This window comes from Zonotrichia albicollis, chromosome 3, assembly GCF_047830755.1.
Source record: "Zonotrichia albicollis isolate bZonAlb1 chromosome 3, bZonAlb1.hap1, whole genome shotgun sequence".
NCBI lineage: Eukaryota > Metazoa > Chordata > Aves > Passeriformes > Passerellidae > Zonotrichia > Zonotrichia albicollis.
Window position 1 is genome coordinate 33,491,342 of NC_133821.1, and position 27,873 is coordinate 33,519,214.

The following is a 27,873-nucleotide window of genomic DNA, read 5'->3' on the forward strand; positions in this document are numbered from 1 at the left end:
AGCGCGGAGCGCCGCGCCCGCCTCCTCTGATTGGGCAGCGCTGAGAGGAGGGCGGGGCCACCAGGCCGTGCCCGCCGCCCGTTCCCGCGGCCGCGCTGGGCGGGCGGGGTCAGGCGTGCGGTCACGCATGCGCGGGGCCGGTGGCAGCAATGGCGGCCAGCGGCAAGTCCTTCCTGGCCGATGCGGGCTATGGCGAGCAGGAGCTGGATGCCAACTCCGCCCTCATGGAGCTGGACAAAGGTGAGCCCGCGCGGGCCTGGGTAGCGGGGCTGGAGTGGGGGCTTCGCTCGGTACCGCTTTACCCAGGCAGGGCGGGGTGCGAAGGAAGGACCCGGGGCCGGTGGAGGTGCCTGCGGTAATATTCCTGTGTCTCCGTTAGGCCTCAGGTCCGGCAAGCTCGGGGAGCAGTGCGAAGCCGTCGTTCGTTTTCCGAGGCTCTTCCAGAAATACCCGTTCCCCATTCTCATCAACTCGGCGTTCCTAAAGCTGGCCGATGTTTTCAGAGTGGGGTGAGTGCTGCCCGTCTGCTCCTGTCTGTTCCAGTCTGATCCGTGGGAACGCGCCGTGCCTTGGCGTGCCCTGCAGTGGAGGCTGGCGGGTCGTGCTCGCCTGCCAACCCCCCTGTGGTACCCAGTCTGTTGTGGCTGGGCTTCATTGGAACTTGTTTTCCACTTCTTCAGTGGGCTTGAGTGGCTGTGAGTGGTAATGACACAGTTCCTTTCCTGATTTGAGGATTCTCTCCCTGACTGGTTTAAGATCACTGGTTTTAAGTTTGCTCTATAAGCACATCCAAATCGTAACTCCTAAATGGATGGATGATCACATGTGCAAATCTAATCTCTAGTGTGAAAAGTGCATATTATGTGGCTCTCTGCAGATATTTTCTGTATGTATTTTGATGTATTGATTAGTAGTGCTGTATTAACATTTTAATAACATGATAAATGTAGGCTTGTAGTTAAAATGGTAACTTTTGTATTTAAAATAAGAACTATGTAAGTGGGATATATTTTTAAGAAAGGAATGAGGCACTCACACCAGATAGCAGCCACAAGACACCTAAATCTTTAGAGAAAAAGAATTTATTGCCCTCTTATCAGAGGAAACGAACTTCTTCCCACCTCGAAGGCGCTGTTAGGATTAAGAGGAAGAAGTTGACACTGACCAGACTGAATCCTTTGTTTGAATGGAATTTATGCATCGTGTATGAGATGTATGAATATTCAATGGGCTATTGCTTTTAAGGGTTAATCCTCTGTTAACGTGTGTCCTTTTATGGGCTGTGCTGCCCAGAAAAAGGTACCCGGACGTCCGTAATTCTTTGTCTCTATTGTCTCATATTTTCCTAAATCAATGTGTTCAAATTATTATTACTCTAATTGTATTACTGTTTTTATAACCATTTTATTACTATTAAACTTTTAAAATTTTAAAAACAAGTGATTGGCATTTTTCACATCTAATGAAACTTAAAGCTTTTCTAAGTGCCTGCTGTCTAAGTGATGTATATATGATGGAATCAAAGCTGCTTCTTAAAAGCTTACAAAGGTGTATGCTGTTGTTGTGGAATCTTCACTCTTGTCTTCAGGAAGGAAAATAAATTTGCTCAGCACTTGACAGTGGTAATTAAGACTTCTCTGTCTTAGTCTTGAATGTGTTTTTCCAGCAGATTTGGATCCCTGTGTGTGCACAAAACAGGCATTTGCTTACACCCCTCCTCACTAGCATCAGCAGCTTCGTTTCCCTGGAATTGGGCTTTAGTTTGACACTATCTGAACTAGAAAATAAAGCAATAGTATGTTAATAGTCTCTATTTTACTATATCAGTCTGCTCAAATGTTTCTAAAGCATAGATATCTCCTTGTTTTAATTTGCTCCCAAAAGCTGTAGTTAAGTAATTTTGTATTTAAAGTGCTTGAATTTTTGTTACAAAATAGTCTGACAAAGAAACATTTGTATTTTCTAACAGGAACAACTTCCTGAGGCTGTGTGTGCTGAAAGTTACTCAGCAGAGTGAGAAGCACTTGGAGAAGATCCTGAATGTGGATGAATTTGTCAAGAGAGTTTTCTCAGTGATCCATAGCAATGATCCAGTTGCTCGGGCCATTACACTCCGGTGAGTGTGGCAGGAGGGGTCCTCATTTCCTTCAGATCTGGGAATGGTTCTGATTTACTGCCAACCTGTAGGTAACTATCAATGTGCTTGTCTGGAATAACAAGACCAAGTGCAAGGCGTTGCATCTGGGCCAGGGCAGCCCCTGGTGTCACTCCAGGCTGGGGATGAACAGATCAAGAGCAGCTCTGCAGTGAGAGACTTGGGGTGCTGGTGGATGAAAAGCTGGACATGGCCCAGCAATGTTCACTGGCAGCCCAGAGAGCCAAATGTGCTTTGGGCTACATCAAAAGGAGCCTGGGCAGCAGGCCAAGGAAGGGGATTCTGCCTCTCTGCTCCCCTCTGGTGAGACCCCTCCTGCAGTGCCGTGCCCAGCTCTGGGGTCCCCAGCACAGGAAGGACAGGGACCTGTTGGAGAGAGTCCAGAGGAGGCAGCTGAGATTAGAGGGATGGAGCACATCTCCTGTGAGGAAATGCTGAGAGAATTGGGATTGTTCAGCCTGGAGAAGAGAAGGTTTCAGGGTGCTCTAATTGTGGCCTTCCAGTACCTGAAAGGACCCTACAAGAATGATGGAGAGGGACTTTTTACAAGAGTTTGTCGCAACAGGACATGGGGGAATGGATTCAAACTAAAAGAGAGTAGGTTTAGATAAGATGTTGGGAAAAAATTCTGTATTGTGTGTGTGGTGAAACACTGGAACGGGTTGCCCAGAGAAGTTACAGATGCCTCATCCATGAAAGTGTTCAAGGCCAGGCTGGATGGGGCTTTGAGCAACCTGGTGAAGCAGAAGGTGTCCCTGTCTATGGCCACAGGTTTGGAACTGGATGATCTTTAGGGTCCCTTCCAACCAGGCCATTCTGTGAATCTGTGAGTGAAATAAAGGAGGCTTTTTATACATTCCTCATAGAGTTAAAAGCAGAGACATCTGTCTTTGAAAAGCATGAATGATAAGGATTGGTGATAATAAGAACAAGGTTATTAACCACTTATGATGGGGAGAATTTTGTGGGTGGTCCCAGGCAAGACAGAATTTGCAGTGTTGAAATTTTGTGTACACCAGAGAAGAAAACTGAATCTGTAGTGTGCATAGCCCAGACAGTAGCTACATGCAATATATCACATCTTGCCTAGGATATTTTTAGGCCAAGTGAAAGTGCTCCCTTTTGTGTCAGAATAGTTTTTGTTAACTTGAAACCAAAAGTAGTTGATATCTGATCAATAACTTATAAGGAAATCCTGTTAGATTACTGATTGCTTTGAACTTCTGGAAATCAAGTGGGAAAACAAAATTAATCTGTCTTCCATGCCACTGTCCTGCTGGTTTGGTGTCTGTGTCTCTCATGCTATCCAACATGATCCCCTTAACTGCATCTTCCAGCCCCTGTGCAGGTGAATTCAAATGTGAGGAGAGCATTTGTCTTTCTCTTTTTATGTTCTTTTTATACCTCCATCTGTAACTGTTACGGATTTCACTACTGGGGAGGGGAGGCATTAACAGGGCTTTGGTTGATTAGGTCATGTGTCCCCTTCTTTTTTCTTTGAATATTTCATTTTAGATTATGATTTCATGCCCTGGTGTCTCAGAAATCTGTAAATACAATATGTCTGCATGTTTTTTTGTAGTTTCTGTTCAGTGCTCTAATGTAAGATTGCAGTTGTTGACTGGCATTGAGGGTTATCTTCACAGGCTACTACAAGTCCCAGGAATCCTCTCAGTTTGCATAAGTACTTTAATTACTAAATTCACAGGATGCATCAAATAAAATGTTAAAATAGCTGTTGCTTGAACAGTTTAAATTTAAAATCTTCTGTTGATTTTTTTTGTCCTACTTGAATAGTCAATAAGGAAGAACGTGTTGAAAGACAGAGCTGCTTAAACAAAACTTTGTCTGTGGAATTTTATTGCTAGATAACTGTGTAAATATTTGTACAGAGCTGTAGCTAAAATTACCATAAGTATAAATCCTACATTTATTCTTCTTTTAACTGGATTATGCTAAATATGCCTGAAAGGCATCTTTGAAATATTACTGGCAAAGTATAGGCTACTATTTTAGCAGTTACACAAAATGTAATGCTACTTTTTTCACTAATAACCTTATCTTAGATCAGTGAAAGATGTTGGAAATAAATCATGCCATAGTGAACTTTTAATTTTTAAAGAATTTTGGTAGGTTTCTCACTGTATCAATTTCAAGCTAAAAGGTATCAAAATGTAATTTTTATCAAACCACCAGCACAACCCACACTACAAAATCTGTTACATTTAACTGCATGCTTAATTTCAGCATTTGCTTGTTTCTGTAATAGTCACGAAAGAGCACATATTTATATAAACACAGCCTTTTAACCAGTCTTTTTTACATTTTTATTTGGTTTCATCATTTCTTCATGCTCACTGTTTGTCCTGATTTTGCTGTGATTTATTTCTGCAGGATGTTGGGCAGCATGGCATCTATCATTCCAGAAAGGAAGAATGCCCATCACAGTATTCGCCAGAGTTTGGATTCCCATGACAATGTGGAGGTTGAAGCTGCTATATTTGCTGCTGCCAACTTTTCTGCACAATCTAAGTAAGAACTATTTTTTTCACTTTTTCACATTACAGAGAATGGAAACTCCATTAACACTGACATTCACAAACCTTTCTGTTTTCTGTTGTGCTGTCCTTTATAGCAAACAATTATGTGCAATAACGATGTAAGGAAATCTGAGTATGGGTACAGCAGATTTTTTTCTGAAATGGAAAGCTCATAACTATGAGAACTGGAATAACAGCTTTAATCATGAATTATTTGACAGAAATTATATTAGTAAAATGTAGTGCTGCTTGTCAGTTTTTGAAAGCTTTCATTTTCTCATTTGGTCATGCCTGTGTGCAGGGGTTCTTATTTTCGGCAGGCACTCTTCTGTATAACTTTTAGTTGTTAAAACACAGTGTTTGGTGGTTCAGTCGAATTTTTTTTTTTTTGTATTTTTAATGACTTAATTTTTTATTGTTCATTTCACCTGATACTTTCTTTTCTCCACAGGGATTTTGCTGTTGGAATATGTAACAAAATCAGCGAGATGATTCAAGGTACATTTGTATGCTAAGTGATAAAGAGGAAAATCCTTCAGAGAAAATAAAGTTCTTTATTATTCATATTTACATATTAGATATCAGAATGCTGTTGCCCTTAGATGATTGCAGTTTTTAAATTAGCTGACCAATAATCTGTCTGGTTATCTTAAATCCTCCTAAAATTTAAGTTTTTGAAGGACCTGTTTGGTACAGAATAAAAGCCCATCTATAGTGTGATGAATAAACTTGCATAGACTCTGATAGGTTGCTTCAGATGAGTTAATTTGTGTGCTACCTGCAGGGAAGCAAGGAGCAGCTTTCTCAAACAGCCATGAAAGTGCTTGATAGTGCTGTCATCTCACACCCAGCTAGAACATGAGTTATTTGAAGCCACTGCAGGTGTTTGCACAATCTCCTTTCAGCAGTGGTAGCAATCCAGACACACTCTGTGCCTCAGAGCTGCCGCAAAAAGCCAGCCCAAGGAGTAACTCTGGCTGTGTTTCTTTCCTTATTGCAGGTTTGGCCACACCTGTGGACCTGAAGCTGAAGTTGATCCCTATTCTGCAGCACATGCACCACGATGCCAGCCTGGCCTCCAGCTCCAGGCAGCTGCTGCAGCAGCTGGTGACATCCTACCCCTCCACCAAGATGGTCATTGTCACCCTGCACACCTTCACTCTGCTTGCTGCTTCTTCTTTGGTTGACATTCCCAAGCAGGTAACTCTTCCTAAGGCATGCCTTCTGTTGAAGCACAAAGTACATTTTAAAAGCACTCAGGTTCTGCCTGCTGATCAAAGCAAACAGTGATGCCTGGGCTGGGCTGGTTGCTCCCGTGTGCTGTCAAGGAAGAATACCCTAAAAGCTGCTGCTACTTTCGTATTTTTTTGCCTTTTCTGGTTCCATTTCCAGGTGACTGTATCAAACACACTACTCCTTTTTTACAGTTCATAACATGTCTTTTACTAAATCAGGGATTCAAATCACAAGCATAGACCAGCATACAGGAAAATAAACATCCTGATTTTTTCAGAAGAGAGTTCAACTGGCCTGTGGAAGCCAGGCTTTACTCTGCACTTCTGTATATTGTCTTGGGTTGTGGACACCCACAAGGCCTTTTGCCTTTCTTTCATGGAAGCACAGGAATATTTCATGCATTTAAATTGTATTTCTTGGAGAATTTTGAGGAATTTCAATCAGTTCCTTAAATTCAGGACTATAAACCAAGTAATGGGAAAGGAGTGATGGAAAAATGCAATGCTTTTTATGTTCTGATAATGAGCTTTGTGGATGTGATTAATAGAGGAGGTCTGAACACAGTGTCACTTGAGACTCATCCAGCTAATCATTATAAAGGAGTCATGAAAATCTGTTTGCTTTCTTTCATCCCTGTACAGCCATGCAAGGCTGGTGTCTGTTAGATAATGGCATTGATCTGTCTGAAACTCTCTGCTGTGGCTCACTTCTCTACTTCAGATGATGCTTCTGATGGTGCTGAACCTAAGTCTGCTGAAGCAGCACTTAATGTGCTGCTTTTATTTATTTATTTTTAATGGCAGTAAACATGGAGATTTAGGCTGTACTTCTGCAGCACAACAGCCAATACTGCATAAAACTGATGGAGACTAAAAACCATGGCTGGCATGTTCATACTTTCTCAAGTTAGTTTTGGCTCTGTGTGCTCAACATTTCTTCCTGAGTGCTTTAGAAAACACTTCCTTCTAGTAGCATCACTTTTTAACAATGAATTTATTTTCTTGCAGATTCAACTTTTGTTGCAGTACTTGAAAAATGACCCCAGGAAGGCTGTGAAGAGGCTTGCAATCCAGGATCTGAGGTTGCTGGCCAACAAGACACCACATACATGGAGCAGAGAAAATATTCAGGTCGATTAAATATTCATGTTTTTTAAGCCAAAGTTTATTATGAAACTTCCCAAGGAGTTGTAGAATTCTCCCCAGAAGAATGATTTGGGAGGTGGAGGAAGGAGTAACATGCATCTCCATACCCTTAAGTTAGGTTACTCTGCCAAGCAGCCTAGCCAGGCATAAATGAGCAGCTCACAGAATGCCTTCAGTTGGATAAGTTGGCACTCAGTTGGATAAGTTGGCACTCAAGGATTAAAGCTGAAGCATTATTACAAAGGGAAGGGCATGTGCCATGTAGGAAGTCTTTGTACCATGAGGAAGTAGATTTCCATCTGACAAACCCATTCCAGGCAGCAGACATGAGAGCTGCATGTTTTTACACTCATCTTACCACAATGAGTACACACCATCTCTGGTGCAAAACTGCCTCTGGGATTTGTCAAAACATGTCATCCAGCAAGGGGTACCTGAAAGGAAAAATGGGATTTTTGTTTCATTTTGTAGAATTAATGGGGTTTTTGTAATAGTAGCCTTGTGACTCCTGTTGTATCAGTGAGAAGGTGTTTATAGTGCACCTGTGCTATTTGGGGAAATTTGTGTTATGTTGTAGATGTTACTGCTGCCTTCTTTCAATCACAGTTGCATATTAATTTTTTCTCCTTCCCCTTTTTCTGGTAGAAAAGAAATGGAAAATAACTTCAGTTTAGATTAATGGGAAAGTAAATATTTCAAGAACTTAATGACAGGGGGTTACAGCTCTACTTTTTCCTGGGTCATTTTTTCTTTGTTTTTGTTACTCTTGGAAGCTACTTGGATCCTGTCCTGTTGGAGCATAAGGCATCTGGGAGAAAAAACTATGCAGGTTTTTGTTAACAATCATGTGAGAAATAAAGCAGGTTCTGCTCTGTCCCCAGCTCTTGGAGATGATGGTTTGGAGTGTGCAGAGCTTTTTGCTTTAGTGAATTGCTTTTTTCTTCATAATGAATTAACTCCAGAAATTTATTTCCTTTTAGGAATTTTAAGGAATTACGGATTTTTTGTGAAGAAAATGCTGCTCTATCTCATATTTCAATAGTACCTATGTCAGTACAAGTGAGAGGGATTGATAATGTGGCTTTCATTGTCATGTAGTGTGTTGAAGCAGAGTGGGTGTCCTGATGGTTGAAATTCATAGGGAAAGGTTCCACTGATGTCAGAACTAAACCCGTGGCTAGGTGAAAACAAAGCTAATTGTCTGAAGCTTGCAGAAATAGAGTTTTTCTGACTTCTGAAATAACAAGTTGACAGTTTTGTTGGGAAGTTGTTCTCCCTACAATTGGAGATAATATAAACAAATACCATGCTTATACAACAAGGATGGAACAGCCTCTCCTTTTCTCATGGCAAGGCCTGCCTCTTGTACCTTTTTACAAAAAAATATTGGTTAGTTTCTTCAGCATTTTAAGTCTGTCCTGTGTAGGTAGATGGGAAGTTTGGTGTTTGCACTGTGGAGGCTTCACTGATTTCTGGACATCAGCCTCAGAAGGTGTTGCTGCCTGGAGCAGTCCATCCTGCTGACTCCTGTGTGTCCTGGCAGTGTTCAGTCACTGTTTCAGATGTGCCCTGAGAGCTGATCTGACAGCGCTGGAGTAAAGCGTCGGTGTCTTGGGAGACATCAAGACTCATTTTCTACCCCAGAGATTAGATCTTCCCCTGTCTGTTGATGCCATTCTAGTCAGTGGATTAGCAAAATACTAATTGGTACAAATCACAGATATGTTTAGAATTTAACCCTTACACAATACATACACCTGATAAGAACACTGTAGGGTTTTTTTTTTTTTAATGTTCTATGGAACTAATTGTGTTGTTTTTCTTTATTTCGTTACTGGCTCTTAGCATTCAGTTTTGACACACTCTAAAGCGGAATATACTTATATTTTCTATTTATGTCTCATACTACTGTCCCTTCTGTTGACTAAAAAAGCATCCAAAACCAGTGAATGACTAAATTGTGAGCAATGTTGGCATAAGGAATTGAGAACAATGTGCATTTGCAGAGTTATTCAAACCTAAATGTGACAGGACCTGTGAAAAAATCTGGCAAAAGGCACAAAAGTAAGATATGAGTTCTGCTACAAATCAGTTAGAACATAAAATACACTTTAATTTATTTATCAAGAATCTTAAACTCCTGTTGGACACCAATGCTGCTAAAGGAAATTACACTTGAAATCTTGCTCTTCAGAGATGTATATTTATATAAAACCTTGCAGATTGTTACAATGCAAGATAATCAGTATGCCTGAAACTGTCTTAAAATCTTTTATAATATTGGATCAATAAGACCAGATAATATTTTTGCCATTGATTTTTAATTAATGAATGGCTTATAATTGACATTTTCTAGCATATGGAACCCATTATCACTTTTCTACAAGCCACATCCTCAGTCCTCTAAACCAGATGTTGAGGACTTGGCTTTTGATTTTAGTACAGTATTTTTTATGGGAGAATATTGATTCTTAAAACTTCTCAGAGAAGTGCAACTAAATTCTTCATACAGATAGCTCATGCTACTTCTCACCTCTGTATTTTTTTCCTGCTGATTTTTAGGCACTCTGTGAATCTGCTCTAAACACTCCTTATGACAGCTTGAAAATGGGCATGTTATCTGTTCTTTCCACGTTATCGGGGACCATTGCCATTAAACAGTACTTCAGCAGTGCTCCAGGTAAGAAAACTGGATGAGATGGTTACCTCTGGCATTCTAATGGATTGGTTTTCTGCTGCTGATCAGTTTCATCTCAACACTTTGTGGCATTTTCTAAAACTATTTTTGAACTTCAGAACCCTGAGAGTCAGACTGTGTTCATCATGTGTGTAAGCTGAAAATGGGACACTGTATAGTCATGAATAATGATGGTTTTGTTGTGTTTTGTGGGTACTGTGGTATATTAAAAGGGTTTTTGCCTTTGGGTCTTCAAGTTTTCTTCATTTTGTGAAGGAGCATATTGCCTCTCAGGTGGCTGACCTGCATCCTGCTTAAGGTGCTTTGAAACCATGGATTTGCATAATTTTGAGTAGTAGGGAGCTTCATGGTGTAAGAGTGGACTGGCCTGCTACTCTTCCACCTTTGTGGGCTTGACAGTAGTACCAGGTGTCACCAAAATATTGTGACAATATTCTGGAGAAATTTTAGAAAAAGTATACATTTAAAAGTGATTCAAGGTATCTTGTTCTCAAAATTCTGATCACACTCTTTCTTCTTGAAAGCCAGACTGCCCAAATGAGTGCTATGAGCTCAAATACATGGGCTGCAGAAGTGAAAAAAAAATAGTACATCCTAGTACATCCTCTTCAGTCATTCTGGCATGGCTTAATAATTAATAGGCTCGCCAGCTTTTTTTAATCAGACATAATATTTCTTAAGGCAGTATTTCTCTGAGTCCTGAAACAGAACATTTGGAGCTAAAGGTTGATTTCTTATGTGTCTAACGTGTGTAGTGTTCAAGAATGAGAGTCTCTGGGTTTGTCTGAAGAGAGAGCAATATTTTCATCCTATTGTTTAAACATAAGAAAAAAACCTAAATCAATATAATGGTTTTTCAGAAATGTACTTAAAGATCTGTGGTATATTTATGGACTGCAGTTTCATGTTCCATTTGCCTTGCTTTTATTTAGGAGCAGCAGCTACAACTGCCAGGTCATTTGATTTGGTAAAACTAGCACAGGAGTGCTGTTACCATAATAACCGTGGCATTGCAGCCCATGGAGTGAGAATTCTGACCAATATTTCAGCCTCTTGCCAGGAGAAAGGTAAGGGAAAGCAGGGGCACTGCAGTGGCTCTGTTTGCAGCCAGGCTTATGCTCTTAGCACAGATTAACTCGTCCTGTCTGTGAACCTGGCTGTAAGTCTGTCTGATCCCTCAGGCTGGTTAGGGAGAATGGGGACTGTCATCTCGTATGGCCTTATGAATGGTTGGGAAGGTTCCATCTTTGTCTCATTTAGAGAAAATTACTGCCCACAACAGAACTCGTGCTAAATGAATGCTTGTTTTACCTTTGCTGTAAGATTAGTGAATTGTTGGTCAACCTTTGAAAGCCCTTTGCACAGAGCCTGTTGCAAAATAATAACAAGGCATGTAGAAGTCTTAGTCCCAGGATTTATGCATGCTTTGCAAGTGTCAGTGGGGCTGCTGAATAGTTACCTACGACATGGAATGGTAGAATTGTTTCTCATCAAATTAAGGCAAAGCTGAAGTGTTAGGAAGATTCTTAATTGTCATGACTGCAACAGCAGGGCAAGCATTACACCAGCTATGGTCAGAAAACAAACTAACTCTTTTTCCTTTTGTAGATCTTCAGCCTTTGGAGCAAGATGCAGTTTTTGGCTTAGAAGCTCTTCTTGTTCTCTGTAGTCAAGATGACAGCCCAGGAGCTCAGGCAACCTTAAAGGTGACATTACTGTTGTCTTCCCCTTCACAGCTGTAAGTTATTATAATAGCTTGTGTGACAGAGAGGCTGGTGTGCACCAGATCCTTTCTGGTGGAAGCACAACAGACTGGAGGGAAAAGATGATTTTTCTGGCTTGCCCATAATCAGAGTTCAGAGCAGTAGAGAAACTGAGCATGGCCATAGTACAACTCCTCTCAGCTGTGGGATGAGGATTGTTGCAGGTGGCCAGGAGCATTCCTCTCAGAGGAACAGCTGTAATAAAACATGAACATTGGATTGAGCTGTCTCTGGAGGACAAAGAGAATCTTGGAGACAACTTGCTTTTTGGAGATGGAGATGCATTTTTATAAATGATTATTATTTTCCCACTTCAGAAACCATCAGTAATTTTTCTAGTTATTTACCTTTCAGGCTGGTGGCGTGAGACACTATTAATGTTTCTTGAATTTGTGATGTGTTTTAGTGCTGGTAGCTCAGGGACAAAGACTTGGAAAATCTTTTGCAGGGTACACAGTTGTGAAAATACCAGATGAGTGTTTGTGCAGTCCTGCTTGCAGCCAAGCAGCTGTGCCTGCTTTGCTGCTTTGAGGCCATTGTGGTGATGTTCCTGTGGGCTGTGTGAGTTGCAGATCACGCTGACGTGCATGGTGAAGCTGGTGAAGTGCCGCCCCCACCTGAGCCAGTCCGTGGTGGAATCCCTGCTGGCACAGCTGCACAGTGCCCAGGACAATGCCAGGATCCTCATGTGCCACTGCCTGGCAGCCATTGCCATGCAGCTGCCTGTCCTGGCGGATGGCATGCTGGGAGACCTCATGGACCTCTATAAATTAATTGGACAATCTGCCACAGATAAAAAGCAGGAACTCTTGGTAAGACCTCCCCTGATGGATAAAATCTGTATTAACAATTGGGGATGGACTGTATTTTAAAAGGCAGCTAAGGCATTTGTTATGTGTCCGGGTTGATGTGCCAGTCTGTAGCCACTGGATCGATTTTGTTTCAACTTCTGACTCTTTATGTCAGTGTTGAGTGTAGAAATATCTCCTAGATGGAGCTGTCCTAAGCAGTGTATTCCATTAGATTTTCCAGCAGATGGCACTGCTTAGGCAAACCTGGCTATTGAAATTATTGGGGTGTCTCTAAAGTAGTGTTTAAAGGCCAAATGGCAGCTAGCTCCATTTATATAGGGTGCTCTGAGGCAAATGACTTAATATACTGTAAGAGAGAAAAATGCTTTCATCATATATATTTGGAAAAGAATTTGAATTTTAAAAAAGAAATTACAAGATTTCTGTTAATTTACTTGGAGCATTTGAAATATTTCAGCTAAAAGGCAGAGTTGAGATTCTTTAAATGAAAGTTACTTTTATCTACAAGAAATACTTGGATTGCTGTAACTATTTAAAAGATAAATGACTGAGAAGTTTTGCAGTTAAAAAAAAATATATATGTCATCTTCTATGTAGTTTTGAGCCCAAAATAAAACAGAAATGGCTTTTTTTTTTCTTCTTTTCATTAGTTACTGAATTATAACTTTCTTTCTCACTCCTCCACTCTCTACTAGGTTTCTCTTGCCACAGTGATATTTGTTTCCAGTCAGAAAGCTTTGTCCACAGAAATCAAAACTGTTATCAAGCAGCAGCTTGAGAATGCCTCCAATGGATGGACAGCCTACAGGATAGCCAGGCAAGCTTCCAGGATGGTAAGTGAAAATACCTGCAGAAAAATGGTTTCTGTGATTGAAGGAATTGCCAGGGAGTTCTTTGAATTGGATAAGGGAATAAGGAAAATTGTAGAACTTGGGAGAAGGAAGTGAATGGGAGCAAAAAATAAAAATCACTTTCCCTTCTAATTCCCTGGAATGCAGATTCAGATATTCAGAATTTGTGACATTCATCCCATCAAAATGACTTTTTACTTATCCTTTTGAAGTATTTGAGAAGGAAGTAAGTGATGCCCTGGCACTTTCTTGAGCACATGCCTAATCTGTATTGTCTGACTGCTCTTCAGAATGTAAAGGTCATCCCGATGTGTGGTTCTCTTTCTTCAATGTGAAGAAAGGAAGAAAAATATACTGTTTCCCTTTTCCCTTAAGTAAATTCACAGTTGGGGTTAGAATTACACAGAAACCCTAGTATGAGATGCTGAGGTAAATTTCCATGGATTTTTCTCATCTTATTGAATTATCTTGTGTAAATAAATACTATACTTTTTTACAGCCTGGTGTTTCTATAAAGTAAGCTCTTGTGCTTTTATTTATTATTAGTATTGCCACAATCAAATAATTGAAAAAGGTTTCAGTATTTCTGTTTGAAAGCTGGCGATGTTCCTGTTTTCTTCCTTGTGTAAGTTCTGTAGAAATCCCCAGCCTTCCTTCACATCCCCTTTCAGAATCATTCTTGTCATTACAGGGCAACCACGACATGGCCAGAGAGCTGTACCAGAGCCTGCTGACCCAGGTGGCCTCAGAGCACTTCTACTTCTGGCTGAACAGCCTGAAGGAGTTCTCGCAGGCCGAGCAGTGCCTGGCAGGGCTGCAGGAGGAGAGCTCCAGCTCCGCGCTCTCCTGCATCGCCGAGGCCCTCAAGTCCTACCACAAAGGGATTGCCTCGCTCACGGTCAGCACACACCTCTGCTGATGCTTCTGCCGCTGCAGGGTGGCTCCTGGGGTTCTGTTGTTAGCTCTCTGAAAAGTTCTGTAATATCTCTGGCATCTGCCAGACTCTGTTTGGTTCTCCTCTGCAGCCATCACACACTGTATCTTGAGAGAACACGTCCTGTAACTCAGCCAAGTGCGATTAGCTAGATTTCTCTTTGCTTTTTCTTCTCCTTCCACCCCTCATTTCCTGCCTTGATCAGATCAAATGAAATGTGACAGATCTTGTTTAATTAAAGTGACAATACTTATAGTTTTCCACTCCTTGATTTGGGTGAATAAAAGGTATTGTAATAGTCAAGCCTGAGAATTGGCCTGAATTGGCTGCTGTCTTCTTGAAATATAGAGAAGGATTCAATTGTCTTCCTCCCTCCTTCTGAGTTCATGTTGCCTTCTATTTGACAATGTGATCTCATGGAATCCTAAAAGCAATCTAGTAAGAAGAGGAAAGACAATTCAGTTTCATCAAATCCAACTGGTACCTACTTTTATGCAAATACTTTCTGCTTCTCTGAAGTAGTAAAAATACCAAGAAGCTGTGTGATGTCTGTGAATGTAAACAAAAAAAAAGCATTAATGATTAGGGACCTTCAGTTCCTGCTGTAAAGTTGCTTCTTAAGCAAAAATGTTCCAGCTTCACACAATAGTTCCTTTCATATTTTAGTTTCCATGAAGCAATCTTTACATACAGTTTCTGTATGCCTTTTCAGTGAAGCTGCATCGTTGCTTTAGTTTCTGGACAGTTAGGGTCATGAACATTCAGACATTAGCATTTAATAAAGTTCATTCAGATATTACTATTTATTAATACAATGTCCCTGAATAAGCTGCAATGACATAATTTTCCACTTTTGTCCTCTGAAAGACCCATTAATCCTGAAGTGTTTGTCTTTAAGTGTTGGCTGAGTGAATCAGGCTTTTAATTCAACACTTCAAGATTTCTCTTACATCAAGAAGACATTGAGAGGAGGACCTCATCTAATTAGATGTTAATATTTAATACAGGCAGGAAAATAACATACTTAAACAGGTTCATACTGTGATCCAGTAATTTAATTACCCCTTCCATGGAGTTTGGGGCTTTTTTTCTGTTGAAGGATTCCTGTCTTCATCTCTTCTGCTGACTTCAGTTCCTGTTGCACATAGTGCTTTTCTGGGCCCAGCGCCCTCCTTATGGGTGGTTGTGGTCCAGAGGAGTGAGTACAGGATTTGTAGGCTAGAGGGGAGGAAACTGAGTTTTACTGCTGGTTGTTGCTGACTTGTTGCATCACTCTGGACAATTTCCCAGCCATGCTTGAGTGTACCAGCTGTAAAAGGAGCCACTGACTGTTTGTCTATAGAACTCAGCCTCTCCAAGGGGAGCAAAGTGCCACAAAATGCAGAGCTGTTTCAGTGCAGAGCATGACTCAGCCCTGCTGGTACCACAGAGCAGTGGTGCATGGGATGAGCCTGGTGTAGCTGCTCCACTCTGTAGCTGGGAAACACCGTGGCAGTAAATCTCTTGCAGATGTTCAGCTAGCCCAGTTTAGCAACGATGAAATGTTCAGACAGCGCCTTGTCGGAAAATTTCTCAATTCCTCCTTGATAAACATAAAACTCTGTCTTGCACTGCAGAGTGTTTTTTCATTGGAGTTAATGCACTTGAGGGAAAAAGTCCCTCTGCTTTATGGATAAGGGGTTCTCCCTTTGGGAGAGCAGGGACTTGTCAGGGAGCACATTGACCATGGTCCCCATCTGTCTTGCTGTGTGCTTGGTTGTAGAGTTAGCAAAGGTTTTGAATGGGTCCTGCTCTTTCTGGCACAGATCCTGTGTGTCATTGGAAGCATGGGCTTATTTTTCCACTGCTGCTAATCTAAAGAAGATACAAAACTTGAGCACAGCGCTTATACAGCCATTGGTTGAAAAGCACCAATTCCAAATATGTCAAGTGGTGGTGTTTGAAGGACTTGGCTGAGCCAAAGAAATACTTCTGTCATTTTCAGAAAGAATTGTAACTCACTCACTGCCCATGGCAGATAAGGTGAATTGCAGTATTAATGAGACAAGCTTGTATTTCCATTTACAAGATTCAAGTCCAATTTGTGCTACTAAAAAGTCTGTATTTTCTGATATGAGTACTTTACTCTTTAAAAGCATGTAGTCTCTGTAGAATAATTACAGTGCAGTATAGCCCTCTTCCACAGAGGCTTTTCTGAAACCATCCTTGCAAAATAAAGTGAACAATTCCCGTTCAAAAGGGGGTTTTTTTTGTGCCCTTGGAGAAGGAAAAGCAAAGTGATAGATAAGAGAGGCTTAATGGTTTAAATATGAAATAGTCTTCCTTTTTCAGTTGAAATCTAGTTCAGTAGTTTAAAGTGGTTGCAGTGGGCTGATATTTCCTCACTTTAGTCAGTAGTGGGCCAGTTCTCAGATGATGTGATGCTTTGTGTGAAACTACTTAGCTGGTTTTCTGGCAGCAAAGAAATGGTTCTTAGTAAGGTTTTGGGGTAGATTATAACTTCTTGCTTTGAGAAGTGACCTGGTATGGAATAAGAAGCAGTGGCAAAGACAGGCATGAGTCCAAGAGGAAGTACTGGTGCTTTGTTTTTGGAGAGGGCTTGTTCTTCTCAAAATCCAACAGTTTAAGAAAAATAAGCAGTGGGTTTTTGGCTTAACTAGTATCTAACCTCGAGTACTGCAGTTTACCCCCTCCTGGGTGTCCTGAGCTGTCATAGGTGCTTCTGCAAGTCAGATAAGCTTTTAGGGAGCAAAGCTTCATAGAACTGTATTTTCTGAACAATAGCAGCTTATCTACCCTCCTGGAATTCTGTTATTTACTGTTCTTAGTTACCACTAGACTGTGTTTCTTGCCTTCATCAAATGCAAGGTTCAGTGCCTTCATCATGTCCCCATCCATTCACAGTTCCAAAAAAATCACCCTTTCCTTGTGCTGGGGGTAACTTGAGCCAATTCCTTCTCTTGTGGCTGATGCAGAGAATCACTTTTTCAGTCCTTGTGTTTCTTGTTTGCCATCCAATTCAGTGTACTTCTTCTTGTGGTAAAGACTATCTGGCCTGATGTCATTTGAAGCCTAATGGCTTGGCCTTGGAAAAAGGAAATATGTGCCCTAGCAGTATTTATTTTAACTGCTTAAGTCATATTTGTTACAAGGGTGACATGCTTGGAATATGACTTAGTAATTATGTAACTTCTATGTCATTTATATTTAGTGTGATTGAAATTGAGCAAACTTGTTAAATGTAATTTTTAAAAAACCAGCTTTTAGAATTGAACTTGAGGGTTCAGTTTTTTCTGATGAGACTGTTCAGTGACACTGCAGTGTAATTTTATAATTTTTGCTTTTGACCTAGTTTGCCAACATTCCTATTACTGTGTTTCAGGCTGCTAGTACACCACTTAATCCTCTGAGCTTTCAGTGTGGATTTGTGAAACTCAGGATTGACCTTCTGCAAGCTTTTTCTCAACTTATTTGTACCTGCAACAGCCTAAAAACGAGTCCACCCCCAGCTATTGCCACAACCATTGCTATGACATCAGGAAATGATCTCCAGAGGTGTGGCCGCATCTCCAACCAGGCATGTGGTCCTATTCCACTCTTGTGCAGTTGTGTTTGTGACTCTGGTAGGAATTCTGCTTCTCAGCAAACATTTTTGAGAAAAGAAATGAAAAGCAGTTGTGAAGTGTGTTTTGGTTTTCACCTGTAGCTCTGAAAACACCTGCCTGTAGCAGGCTGTGTTTTGAAGGTGAATGTGCACGTGTGTTTTCTCCCCCAGTCACACACACAGCTTCCAGGGATGTGCACGTAGCAAGTGACTTGGTACACTCAAACTTGCAGCAAGGCTCTTCACACCTTGCTTTGAAACACCTCAGACACTCTGAGTACACTAAGGAAGAATATTATGTACACCTGAGGATGATCCTGCAACTCCTTTTGCTGGGAGTTGGCAACTGCCTTGGTACCGTACAAAACTTGCCTTGTACCTCCTTGGAACATCAAGGAGGTTTGCTTCTAAATCCAGCCAGTGAGTGGTCACTGAAAGACAGGGCAGTTTGATTTACCAGTGGGGGATGGAAGTTCTTTCTTTTGCTTTCTTTTTAACCCAAGGAGATTTTGTTGGTGCAGGAAATATACCTGTTTAATGTGTGGATAACAGTCTGTCACGTTGGTAATCATTATCTGAGTGAAGAGGCAGGAACTTCATAAACTTTTCTCCAATGTGCCACCTTATTCCTTCAGTATTGTATGTTACAGTGTAGTGGTTTTCTGGATTTGTGGGGTTTTGTTTTGCCTTATTTTGTGGTTTTTCCTAGTAACATTGTCTCTGCAGATGAAACACTCAATGGAGGAATTCCGAAACTTGGCTACACGATATGGAGATCTCTATCAGTCATCTTTTGATGCAGATTCAGCAACTCTAAGGAATGTAGAACTGTATCCTTTAAAAATCCTAGAGTTTGTCCACTTTTATTCTCATGTGCACAGCATAAAGCATAAGAATCCTCTTTTCTTTGAAGACTGCCACAAAGTAATTTCGAAAGTTAATAATGTAAAAATTGGCTGCCAATTGTTTAAAACCTGTTTGAAAATAAACCTTGCCATATTATTGTTTGGAATTACTTGATAAACAAGTTATGACACAAAAATTGGAGCAGCTCATAACTTGGTATTTTTACAGTTCCTGCTCTCTGTTCACTAAATGAGTAATGACTGTAGGATTACTTCACAGAAGCAAGGAAAAGTGCCACCAAATACACAGCATTTCTTGCTTTAGGTGCCAACTTTGAAAGTCTTTTAACTCCTTAGTATTAATATCAGACAACAGCAGAGCTGCTTGTTGATTTCACATGCAATAGAAGCTCTGATTTTGGATCCAGAATCTGCAAGGTAGGTTTGATAGTTAACTGCATACTCCTTTTCTGCTTGTTAATAAATCCTTGGAGCTTTAAACCTAGGAATTCAAGGAATGTTCAGAAAGTTTCTCAGTAGACATTCCTAATTGTATTCTGAGCAGGCTTGAGGATGTGTTGCTGCTGTGGTGTACCTGGCATATATACCTGGAACTCTCTTGGGTTCTGTATTTCATACTGATTTTGCTCTTGAGAGCACTATACTGGAGTTATCTTAAATATAGACTTGAATTTCTGATCTCTCCTTTAGCCACTTATTTCAGTTTGTGTTGTTGTGTGTTAGATCCCATGCCTGTTGCCTGCACTTGTAAGTGCACTTTAGCTTCCTTCAAAGTTGTGAAACACATGCAATAAGATAGTTCAGATTTTTAATGTAAAGCCATCATCTCTGGCTCTTTTTCAAACAATGAACTTAAATCCACTAGAAAAAAATGTTGAAGTACTGATGAATTTAATCACTGTTTAAAACTTCTGGGCTGAGATTAAATGGAAAACACTGTGGATAAAATCTCTAAATCTCTCAGTGATTTTATAGCTGGTAATAAAAGTGAACATCCTACATGACTGTAGTACTCATTAAGAATTAAGCATTGCTTAGAAAGTGTATTAGTCAATGAGATGTTCAAAGGAGAGATTATAAACCTGGAGATTTAGTTTTAATTCTGACTGTCTTTCTTGCTTTGTGTTGTGAGATTTTCATGGCTGTTACAAACACTGCAGGGTTAAAAAACCCAGGGGAAGTAAGTATGCTGAGTCTGTTAGACCTGTCACTGCTTTAGCTGAGAGGGTGGGGACAAGAAGTGGTGAATAAATGGTAGGTAAGAAAGATTTAAATGTAAAGGGCAAGTGTTTTAGTGGAAAAAAAATAAAGAAAGAGTAAACAGTTTGAAAGACATTTCTTAATGGATTTCATGTTGTAATGTCTTGCCACATCTGTTTGGTAGTGTGCCTTCCAGGTTATGATGAGGAAAGTAAGTTAGACATACTGAAAAGTTTCGGTTTTTTCTTTTTTCTTTTTTTTTTTTTAGTTTCCAGGAATATAGCTCAAATGGAACAGCTCATGTTGAAAGTGAATATGAAAGAAGAATGATGTCTGTGTTTAATCATGTGCTAGAGGAAGTGGAATCCCTCAACAGGAAGTATGCTCCTGTGTCTTACTTGGCAAGTAACAGTTTTAAATGTATATTGTCTAGAGAAAAGGGGCCAAAACCCCAGAACTCCATATATCTGTGGTTGGCAAGAAACTGGGAAGCATTCTTAGTTGATTAACATTACTGACTCAAATGGTCTCTGCAGAGACACGCTTGTTTAACAATACTTCAAAAATCATTTTGCTAAAACATTTGTAGCCTTGCTGGTCTGCTGAAAAGTAATATTTTTAAAATTCCCATCCTAAGAGCACAGCAGGTGCTCACTGCAAGAGCTGTCAGACCCCTCAGCACACTCACATGCAAACCCTGCAGCACATTCTCCTCCTTCCTGTTCTTGCTGTGAAGGAATTGTTCCCCTGCCACCCAGCAGCCTGGCTTTGCTCCCTGAGCTGCTGGGGGTGAGCCCTGTGCTTTGGGAGTGTTGTGTTTCTCTTATCAGTGCAGGGCATCAGGGAGCACAGAGTGAGTGTGCTGGTGCACACAGTGAGCTGATAACACTCTCCTTGCAGGGCTGGTGCCTTTGGCTCTTGCTGCTCTTGAGCCTCCTGAAGCTGAAGTGCATGTTAGTGAGAGCAAGGTGCTTTGGCATGGTTGGCATCTGTTTGCCTGGTTTCTAAATCCAACAGTCCTTGCCAATTCCAAGCAGAACAGAGGAGTAAATCATGTAAACCACAGCAAAGGTAAACCCTGTACACTTAGCTGTGGCTTGCTGCACACCAGGGCAGCTTGGTGACTCCAGTGGCACTGCTTGTGTTCATCTGAGCCAGAGGCATGGTGCAGCAGGGAAAGGGAGAGCAGACAAGAGCCTTAAAACTTAATTATTGCATTAAGGTGTGATAGATGCCAGGCTTTTTGCTTGGAGGGGAGTTGTTTTTTGAGAGTTTGTGTGTAGGAGTGTTTCAAGCAGATCCTGCTCTGTCAACTCTTAACACTAGGACTGGAAAGATCTGTATTTTTCTTTTGCTTGACCTCCTTGTTTTTTTTCCAGAGCAGAATACCTCCTTCAATAAGGGGCAGAACATAAACAGAGAGGCTGAATATAGACATTGTAATCTTAGTGGCTATAATTCTATGACTATTAATATGTTTTTGGACTTGAAATGGAAAGTCCTGCTGTTTCAGTAGCTCAGGTACATGTATTTCTCCTGTGTCATGAATTATGTTTTTTCTCAGTTGTTTTGGCTCTTGTTTCTTGCAGCACACAGCTTGTCTGTGCAATGCTGTCATTGCCTTGTTGAAGGTGCCCCTTTCATTTCAAAGGTACTTTTTCCAAAAGCTGCAGTCTACAAGTATTAAGGTAAGTATTGCTCAAATATGGCCTCAAATTTTAGAAAGTCTTTACTTCATGAGAAAAGCCCTACTGAAGGCACAAAGCTTAAGGATTTTTAGTGAAGATACATAACTGCAAATAACATTTGGTTTAATGTGTTAGGAGTAACTTGAATAGCATGTGTGCATGGTTGTTCAGAACCACTAGACTGTCCCTTAGGCAAGTAGGATTCAGTTATTTGATTGCAAAATCTTAAAAGTAAAATGTACCTGGATTTTTTGTTGATTCTGAGTCTGCAAAGCTAAATAATTCTAGTCCTGGAAGGGCAGTTTTTATGGATTTGTATTTGGTTTTTTTCCTTTCCCTTTAAAAAGCAATGTTCACTATCTTGGAAGAAAATTGCCCTATATATCAGCTTACTGACTAAGAATGACTAAATATGACTAAGGTCATAGTTTGGTTGGTTTTTTTTATTTTTTGTTTTACTCAAGTGCTCCTTTTTACTGGGAAAAGTGAAAGCCTTAAGTTTTATTACTTACTCTTATTGCATTTTGCTTTTTTGTTCAGCTTCATTTACCTATGGCTTCTGTGGAAGATTTTTTTCCACATCTTTTGAAGAAGTGAAGTAAATTAAACTGATACAAAGATAATAGCTGGTATTGCTGATGATGTTTATTAAATAATATAGTCATGAGTCTCTGATAATGTCTGTGTTTCCATTTGCTGATTTTTCCTACCCAATCTCTCTTGGAAATTTTCCTATAAGATGGTGTCCTGTTTCATCCTTGAATTTTGTTTGCTTTTCTGGAGGCTTATAATTACATTTTGCTCTGTTTATTGTGTTCCAGCTTGCTCTGTCCCCATCTCCAAGGAACCCAGCAGAGCCTATAGCAGTACAGAACAACCAGCAGCTGGCCCTCAAGGTGGAGGGAGTGGTTCAGCACGGATCCAAACCAGGCCTTTTCCGTAAAATCCAGTCTGTCTGTCTCAATGTCTCTTCAGTGCTGCAGAGCAAATCTGGACAGGACTATAAGGTGTGGATAGAACAGAGCCAGGAGGAGCCTTAAGCTGTTTTGCTGTTCTTTTGTTTGTCTCTGGGTAGCAGAATTCCCAGGATGAGAGGAATGGGAGTGGTTCTGTAATCCTTTCACTCCTGCCAGTTGACATGAAAGCTCTGGCCAGAGCAAGCATAACTAGTGGAGGGGATCTGGGATTTTTAAGTCTGCAAGATGTCAATACCTTTTTGTAACAGCTCTTCTTCCAAACAAAGAGGCTTTGTGATGTTCAGAACAAGTCATTAGGAATCTGCCTGAGATGAGGAAAACAGCCTAGTTATATATCATAGAAAACACCACAGGGAAAAACAAGCAAACCAGGAGTATATTACTCTCTGCCACAGAGTCACTAGAATTTTTTATAGTCATTTTATGGTTCTTTTATTTTGTTTGTGGAAATCATGAGGACAGGCTGTCCAAAACAAATAGCATCTGAGGAGACACATATTAAACTTAACAGTTTTATCAAAGGCTGCATGCCTGAGGTTTAGGTTCTGCTAGCATGTGATACTTAGTGAAAGGCCTGTTTTGGTGGGTTTTGGGGTCAGCTTTTTGTTTGTTTTGTTGTTTGGGGTTTTTTGAGGGAGAATAGGAGAAAAGTCAAATGGCTTGTAAAAGAACAGGGCTAGGAAGTGTGTGATGTTTGACTCACATTACTTTGTGGAAAAGTAGTACTCAGGTGGAAGATTACTTGTTAGCTTGTCAAGCTGTCCCAAGTATGCACATGTATTGGTTTAGGAGAATTGCAAACAGATTTTTCCTTTTTTCTCTGCTCTCCTTCAAGTGAAGACCTGAAAACTTATTTTTGGCAGGTTCATGATGTTTTAACTTTCCATCTGTGTTCTCAGATTCCTCTTGACAGCATGACCAATGAAATGGAGCAGAGGGTGGAACCGCACAATGACTACTTCAGCACCCAGTTCCTGCTCAACTTTGTCATCCTTGGCACCCACAACATCACCGTGGAGTCCTCTGTGATAGACTCAAACGGCATTGTCTGGAAAACTGGGCCTAAAACAACGATTTTTGTGAAGTCTCTGGAGGATCCCTACTCGCAGCAGGTTCGCCTGCAGCAGCAGCAGGGCCCGGCCCCAGCGCAGCAGCAGCAGCAGAGAACGGCGTACTCGCGCTTCTGAGTGCACAGCCTGCCCTGCTGGGGCTGCAGCTATTCTGGACACTTCTTTTTAAAAGCTTTTTTCAAGGTTTTTTATTACAGCCTTCTCCTACAAAGTCTCAGATGCCAGTTTGCTGCTTCCAAATTATCTGGAGTAAATTCGAACTTGATTCAGCAGAGGCAGCTGTTCAAATCTGGAGTTGTGCTCTTACTATAAGGACTTCTACCTGATCTCTAACTTCTGTTTACAAACCTGTTCCAGCAGGCTCCACAAACTGCAGTAGCAGGGGACACTGAACTTGTTGACTGGTACTTTCCATGATGTTTTTTGAAGCACATAGGTTCTAATGTCAGGCTGACAGGACATTGGGAAACACTTCACTTTGGCTGGTTATACAGAAATGAGTGTAATACCAAGTGTGTATCTTTCAGTGTGAAGCAATTGGCAGGAATGTCCAGAAATTCTTTTTCTGACATTTTAATAGCAAGTTCCAGTATTTGGCTGGTGTATGTATGTTATTAAAATTCTTCAGCACTACTTAATGCATGCAGCTGGAAGAAAAAAATCGCAGGTCACTTGTGATACCCAGTCACTGCAGAGGGAGGAGACTGTGTGAGGGGTTGCTGTCTGCAAGGAGCAGAGTTTTACAGGTGGGAATAATCACTGTCTCTCAGATGATATGGAAGATGTTGTTTTTAAATTTTCATGCATCTGTATTTCTGAAACCTTTTGTTTTGTAGGGTTTTTTTAATTTTTTCTTTTTAGAGGGAAATTAAAAGGAATGACAGCTTGCAAGTAAGCAGCTCTGGTTTTTAAAAGGAGTCCTTTCTACCAAAACTTTCTAATCTTATGTGTTCTTTGACCAACTTGCAAAGCTTAATTGTTAATTTTACAAGAACTGTAAATAGAATTTTGCCAATTCTAGAAATTGATCCAGAATAATTTTGGAAATACACTGCTTCATACATCATTTTCACAGTTCCTTTGTGATATAAAAGGCTGAACTGTATCCAGACTCACAGGCAGTGGATCACATAACATGACCTTCACCTGGTCTGCATAAATAGTCTCTGCTTATCACTCTGTAGCAAAGCAGGACCCACTTGAGTGAGAAGGAGGAGGGTTGGCTCTTCTTACATACTTCAGCTTGTTAATCTCTCTTGGAGAAGAAGTTTTTGGTTTTTTTCTCAGCAAAATCCCATGATACTGTTATTTCTTCAATATGATTTCATTCTAGATCTGACTGGAGTTCACAGGTTTTGCTTGCTTCAAGTGCAGAGAATATGATGATGAATTGCTGTAAGCTGAGGCTTCTTTTGCATAGCAGGATGAAGAATTTTTTGCTGTGTTTTCCCATAGTACCTCTTGGCTGGAGACTATCCAAGAAACCAAACAAGCTGGAAGTGATGATCATACCTTGGTCAGGCTGTAATCCTAACTGGAAATGGTAACTGGGAGGCAAGGTTGAAATAGAAGACAGAAAATTGGTGAAAAGTTGAGCAGCATCCTCTGTAAATTATTTTCCATTTGAGCAGGGGACGCAAAGTACCACTGCCTTCCAAGCTGACTGAGCAAAGTGGTGGTTTCTGTCCCACTTTTGTGGTTCCATGCCCATAGTTTGGGGTGGGTGTGTATTCAGCTGTGTGCACACAGGCATATCTGTACCTGTAGCTACAGCTTGTTGAATGGTCCAGAAAGAGGTGCCTGGCCTGCTGCTGTGTGTGCTTTCTGTCAGATTGAAGAGCTGAACTCCTTGTGGTCAGTTGGGTTTTTTTTATTAAAGCCATAGATCAGTTCTTTACCACAAAAACCTCTGTATTTAATGTAAAAAAAAAAAAAAAAAACAACAAAGGAGACATAGAGGTCAAAGAGGTTTTTTTATCCTGCATAATGAATGTGTTTTTCTTGCTCTTATTGACCAGTCTGTTGGTGGAAACCTTGGATGGTGCCTTTCCAAAACAACTCAGAAATTACAAGACATTTCCATGCTGGGGAACAAACTTTTCTCATAAGTCATGTGGTGTTCAGAGTGGGAAAGCCCTGCTCTGGCCTGAGGCTCAGCTGTCTGTGAGATTAACCCTACTACAGCTGAAAAAAGTGTTCCTTCTTTAAACACATCATCTGCTCAGCTGATCTGAGAGGCCTCTGGAACTCCAAGAACTTGTATCAGTTTTAAGGCCCAGCAAATAATACTTGAAGTCTGAGAATCTGGATGTTGGGTATGGGAGATGGCAGGGGAAGGAAAATTGCAATTGCTGCTTTATTGGAAATTCCTTTGTATAGGAGGGTGGCTTGCTGTACAAATACCTGTATTTCTAACAAGCTCTGAAGAGTTTCTCATGCTGATTCATTTGCAGGTTAGTTATTTGTGTGTGCTGATCAGGAAAGGCCCTGGACCTATTAGTAAATTCTCCTTCTATGTAAGCACAGTGCTTTATGTTTTGTTGGATTTGTAGTGAGGTAATTTTCTGTGTGGGGAGATTTTTTTGTTTTCTAACACAGTGTATTTTTTATTCCTAATAAGCTGGGATATATAATAAGCTGGTTTCAAACAGAAACCAGGGGTTTTATGGCACACAATATCTCAAAATACCTAAAGAGAAGTGAGGAAGAGTGTTAAAGTTACAGCAATATACAGAAAGCTGCTGTTGGAGCTATCAGCAGTGAATGTGACCCTTCACTATCAGTGGAAGCAGGGAGGTTATTCTTGTTTGAGTCCTGAGTTTCTGGTGCCTGTACTTGAAGATGTGCAACAAAGAATTAGGAAGGCACTTCTAATATATGGACCCAACTTAAATCTCCTCAGTGTTTCTCAGTAAACAAAGCAGTAACCTGATTACTATGCATAGCTGCACACTGATAATGGAAGACAGTTCAGATCTGTTTCACTTACTGGCAGAAGAAAGCAAATACTCAGTGGCTAGACATTGGTCCTGAGACAGCTGCTAAGAATTCAAAGTACAGAAGGGCTTGTGCAGACAGCCACGCCGTGATCTGTTCCTGATCACTGCGATATGCCTGCATCTAGCTTGGATGAATGGCTGGGCTGAGCAGGAGGAGGTGATGGAATGAAGATGCCTGGAGGTGCTGGCAATGTGTGCAGTGCAGCATGAAGACAATAGTTTAGTTCTTGGTGCTTAGGCTCTGTAATTTGACCTGACTTCCCACGGATGGTGGAGCCAGTTACCCTCGGAAGTAGTTGCCTCTCATTCCTGTGAACATGTGCTCAGGCATGTGTCCAGAAAGTGTCATTTCTGGATTCCTGGCTGATCCCTCGCTCCAGGCAATGTGGAACTGAATGCAGGGCAGGGGAGGAATGTCCTCTGTCAGATTCTACCTTCCCCTGGAATTTGGAGTGTAATCTCCTGCTAAGGTCATGCAAGTGATTTTCAGAAGTGATTCCCCAAGTTGCACTCATCGTGGGTATTCATGGAATCTCTATTCATGGAATCTCAGACTTCCTTTCCTGTTTTTGTTTCCTTGGATATGCCCTCATTTTACCCAAGGACTGATATGCCTTAATATAGCTGAAGTTTTTGTATTTCATAGGGGATATATTTTGACTTAAATCCTATGAAACTGTACAGGAATTGCACAGGTCTGGAAGCAAGGTCAATGGTTCTTTAAAGATATGCATAAACTTTTAAGAATTATTTTATGTAGTGATACAACAACTTTAGTTGAAAACCCCACCAACCTACTGAAGGAATTTATAGGATCTGAAGGAATTTTATTGCATTCCTAAAAATATCTTTTGAGTGATATTCAGTGTACATGTATGCATATAGAGAGAGATCTCATACAATACAGTATGGAGGCATCTTGCCTTCAGAAAAGCTTCATTTCTTTTCTGGTTTGTTGTCTTTGTTTGCCTTAAGTGCTTGCTGTGTCCTTGATCAGCATATTTACACACATGTGTCCTTTTAGTTCCTGACAGCATCTTCTCTGAACAATCTGTTCCTTTTGTGGCAGTGCAGGTGTACTCAGATGTCTGCAAACCAAGACAGCAGGGGGGAAAACAGGGTAGAGGGGGAAGCTTGGGAGCCCTGCCAGCTCTCAAAGCAGTTCTGGTTTGAGTAAAGCCCAAGAACTGCAAGTTCTCTCTGCTTGACTGCTGCAGTTCTGTGTCCAGCACTATGGGAGCTGCTCTTGCTTCACACACACATAGGTGCCTCCAGGGACACAGCCTGAGATGCTAAGGCAAGAGCAGATTTATCCAGAACCTTGCTATTTTCACC

At 40.9% G+C, this 27,873-nt stretch overlaps 1 protein-coding gene across 2 annotated transcripts; it reads left to right on the forward strand.

Moving 5' to 3' along the window:
• The first annotated feature begins 83 nt into the window (after positions 1 to 83).
• On the forward strand, positions 84 to 25,486 carry INTS7 (integrator complex subunit 7). 2 transcript variants are annotated; one of them, XM_005483035.4, is made up of 20 exons: positions 84 to 240; positions 380 to 509; positions 1,970 to 2,116; positions 4,550 to 4,687; positions 5,147 to 5,193; positions 5,696 to 5,895; positions 6,939 to 7,061; positions 9,639 to 9,756; positions 10,707 to 10,841; positions 11,383 to 11,480; positions 12,110 to 12,349; positions 13,045 to 13,182; positions 13,892 to 14,098; positions 17,517 to 17,711; positions 18,465 to 18,568; positions 18,953 to 19,021; positions 20,073 to 20,205; positions 21,394 to 21,492; positions 22,314 to 22,499; positions 23,369 to 25,486. In XM_005483035.4, exons 1-20 carry the CDS (start codon positions 150 to 152, stop codon positions 23,654 to 23,656), a joined length of 2,886 nt encoding a protein of 961 aa, XP_005483092.1. In that variant the 5' UTR covers positions 84 to 149; the 3' UTR covers positions 23,657 to 25,486. The 2 variants fall into 2 exon arrangements, 1 of the variants encoding a protein (XP_005483092.1); XR_270698.4 differs by lacking the exon at positions 23,369 to 25,486 and having other exon boundaries at positions 20,073 to 20,183; positions 22,314 to 22,452.
• The last annotated feature ends 2,387 nt before the right edge of the window (positions 25,487 to 27,873 follow it).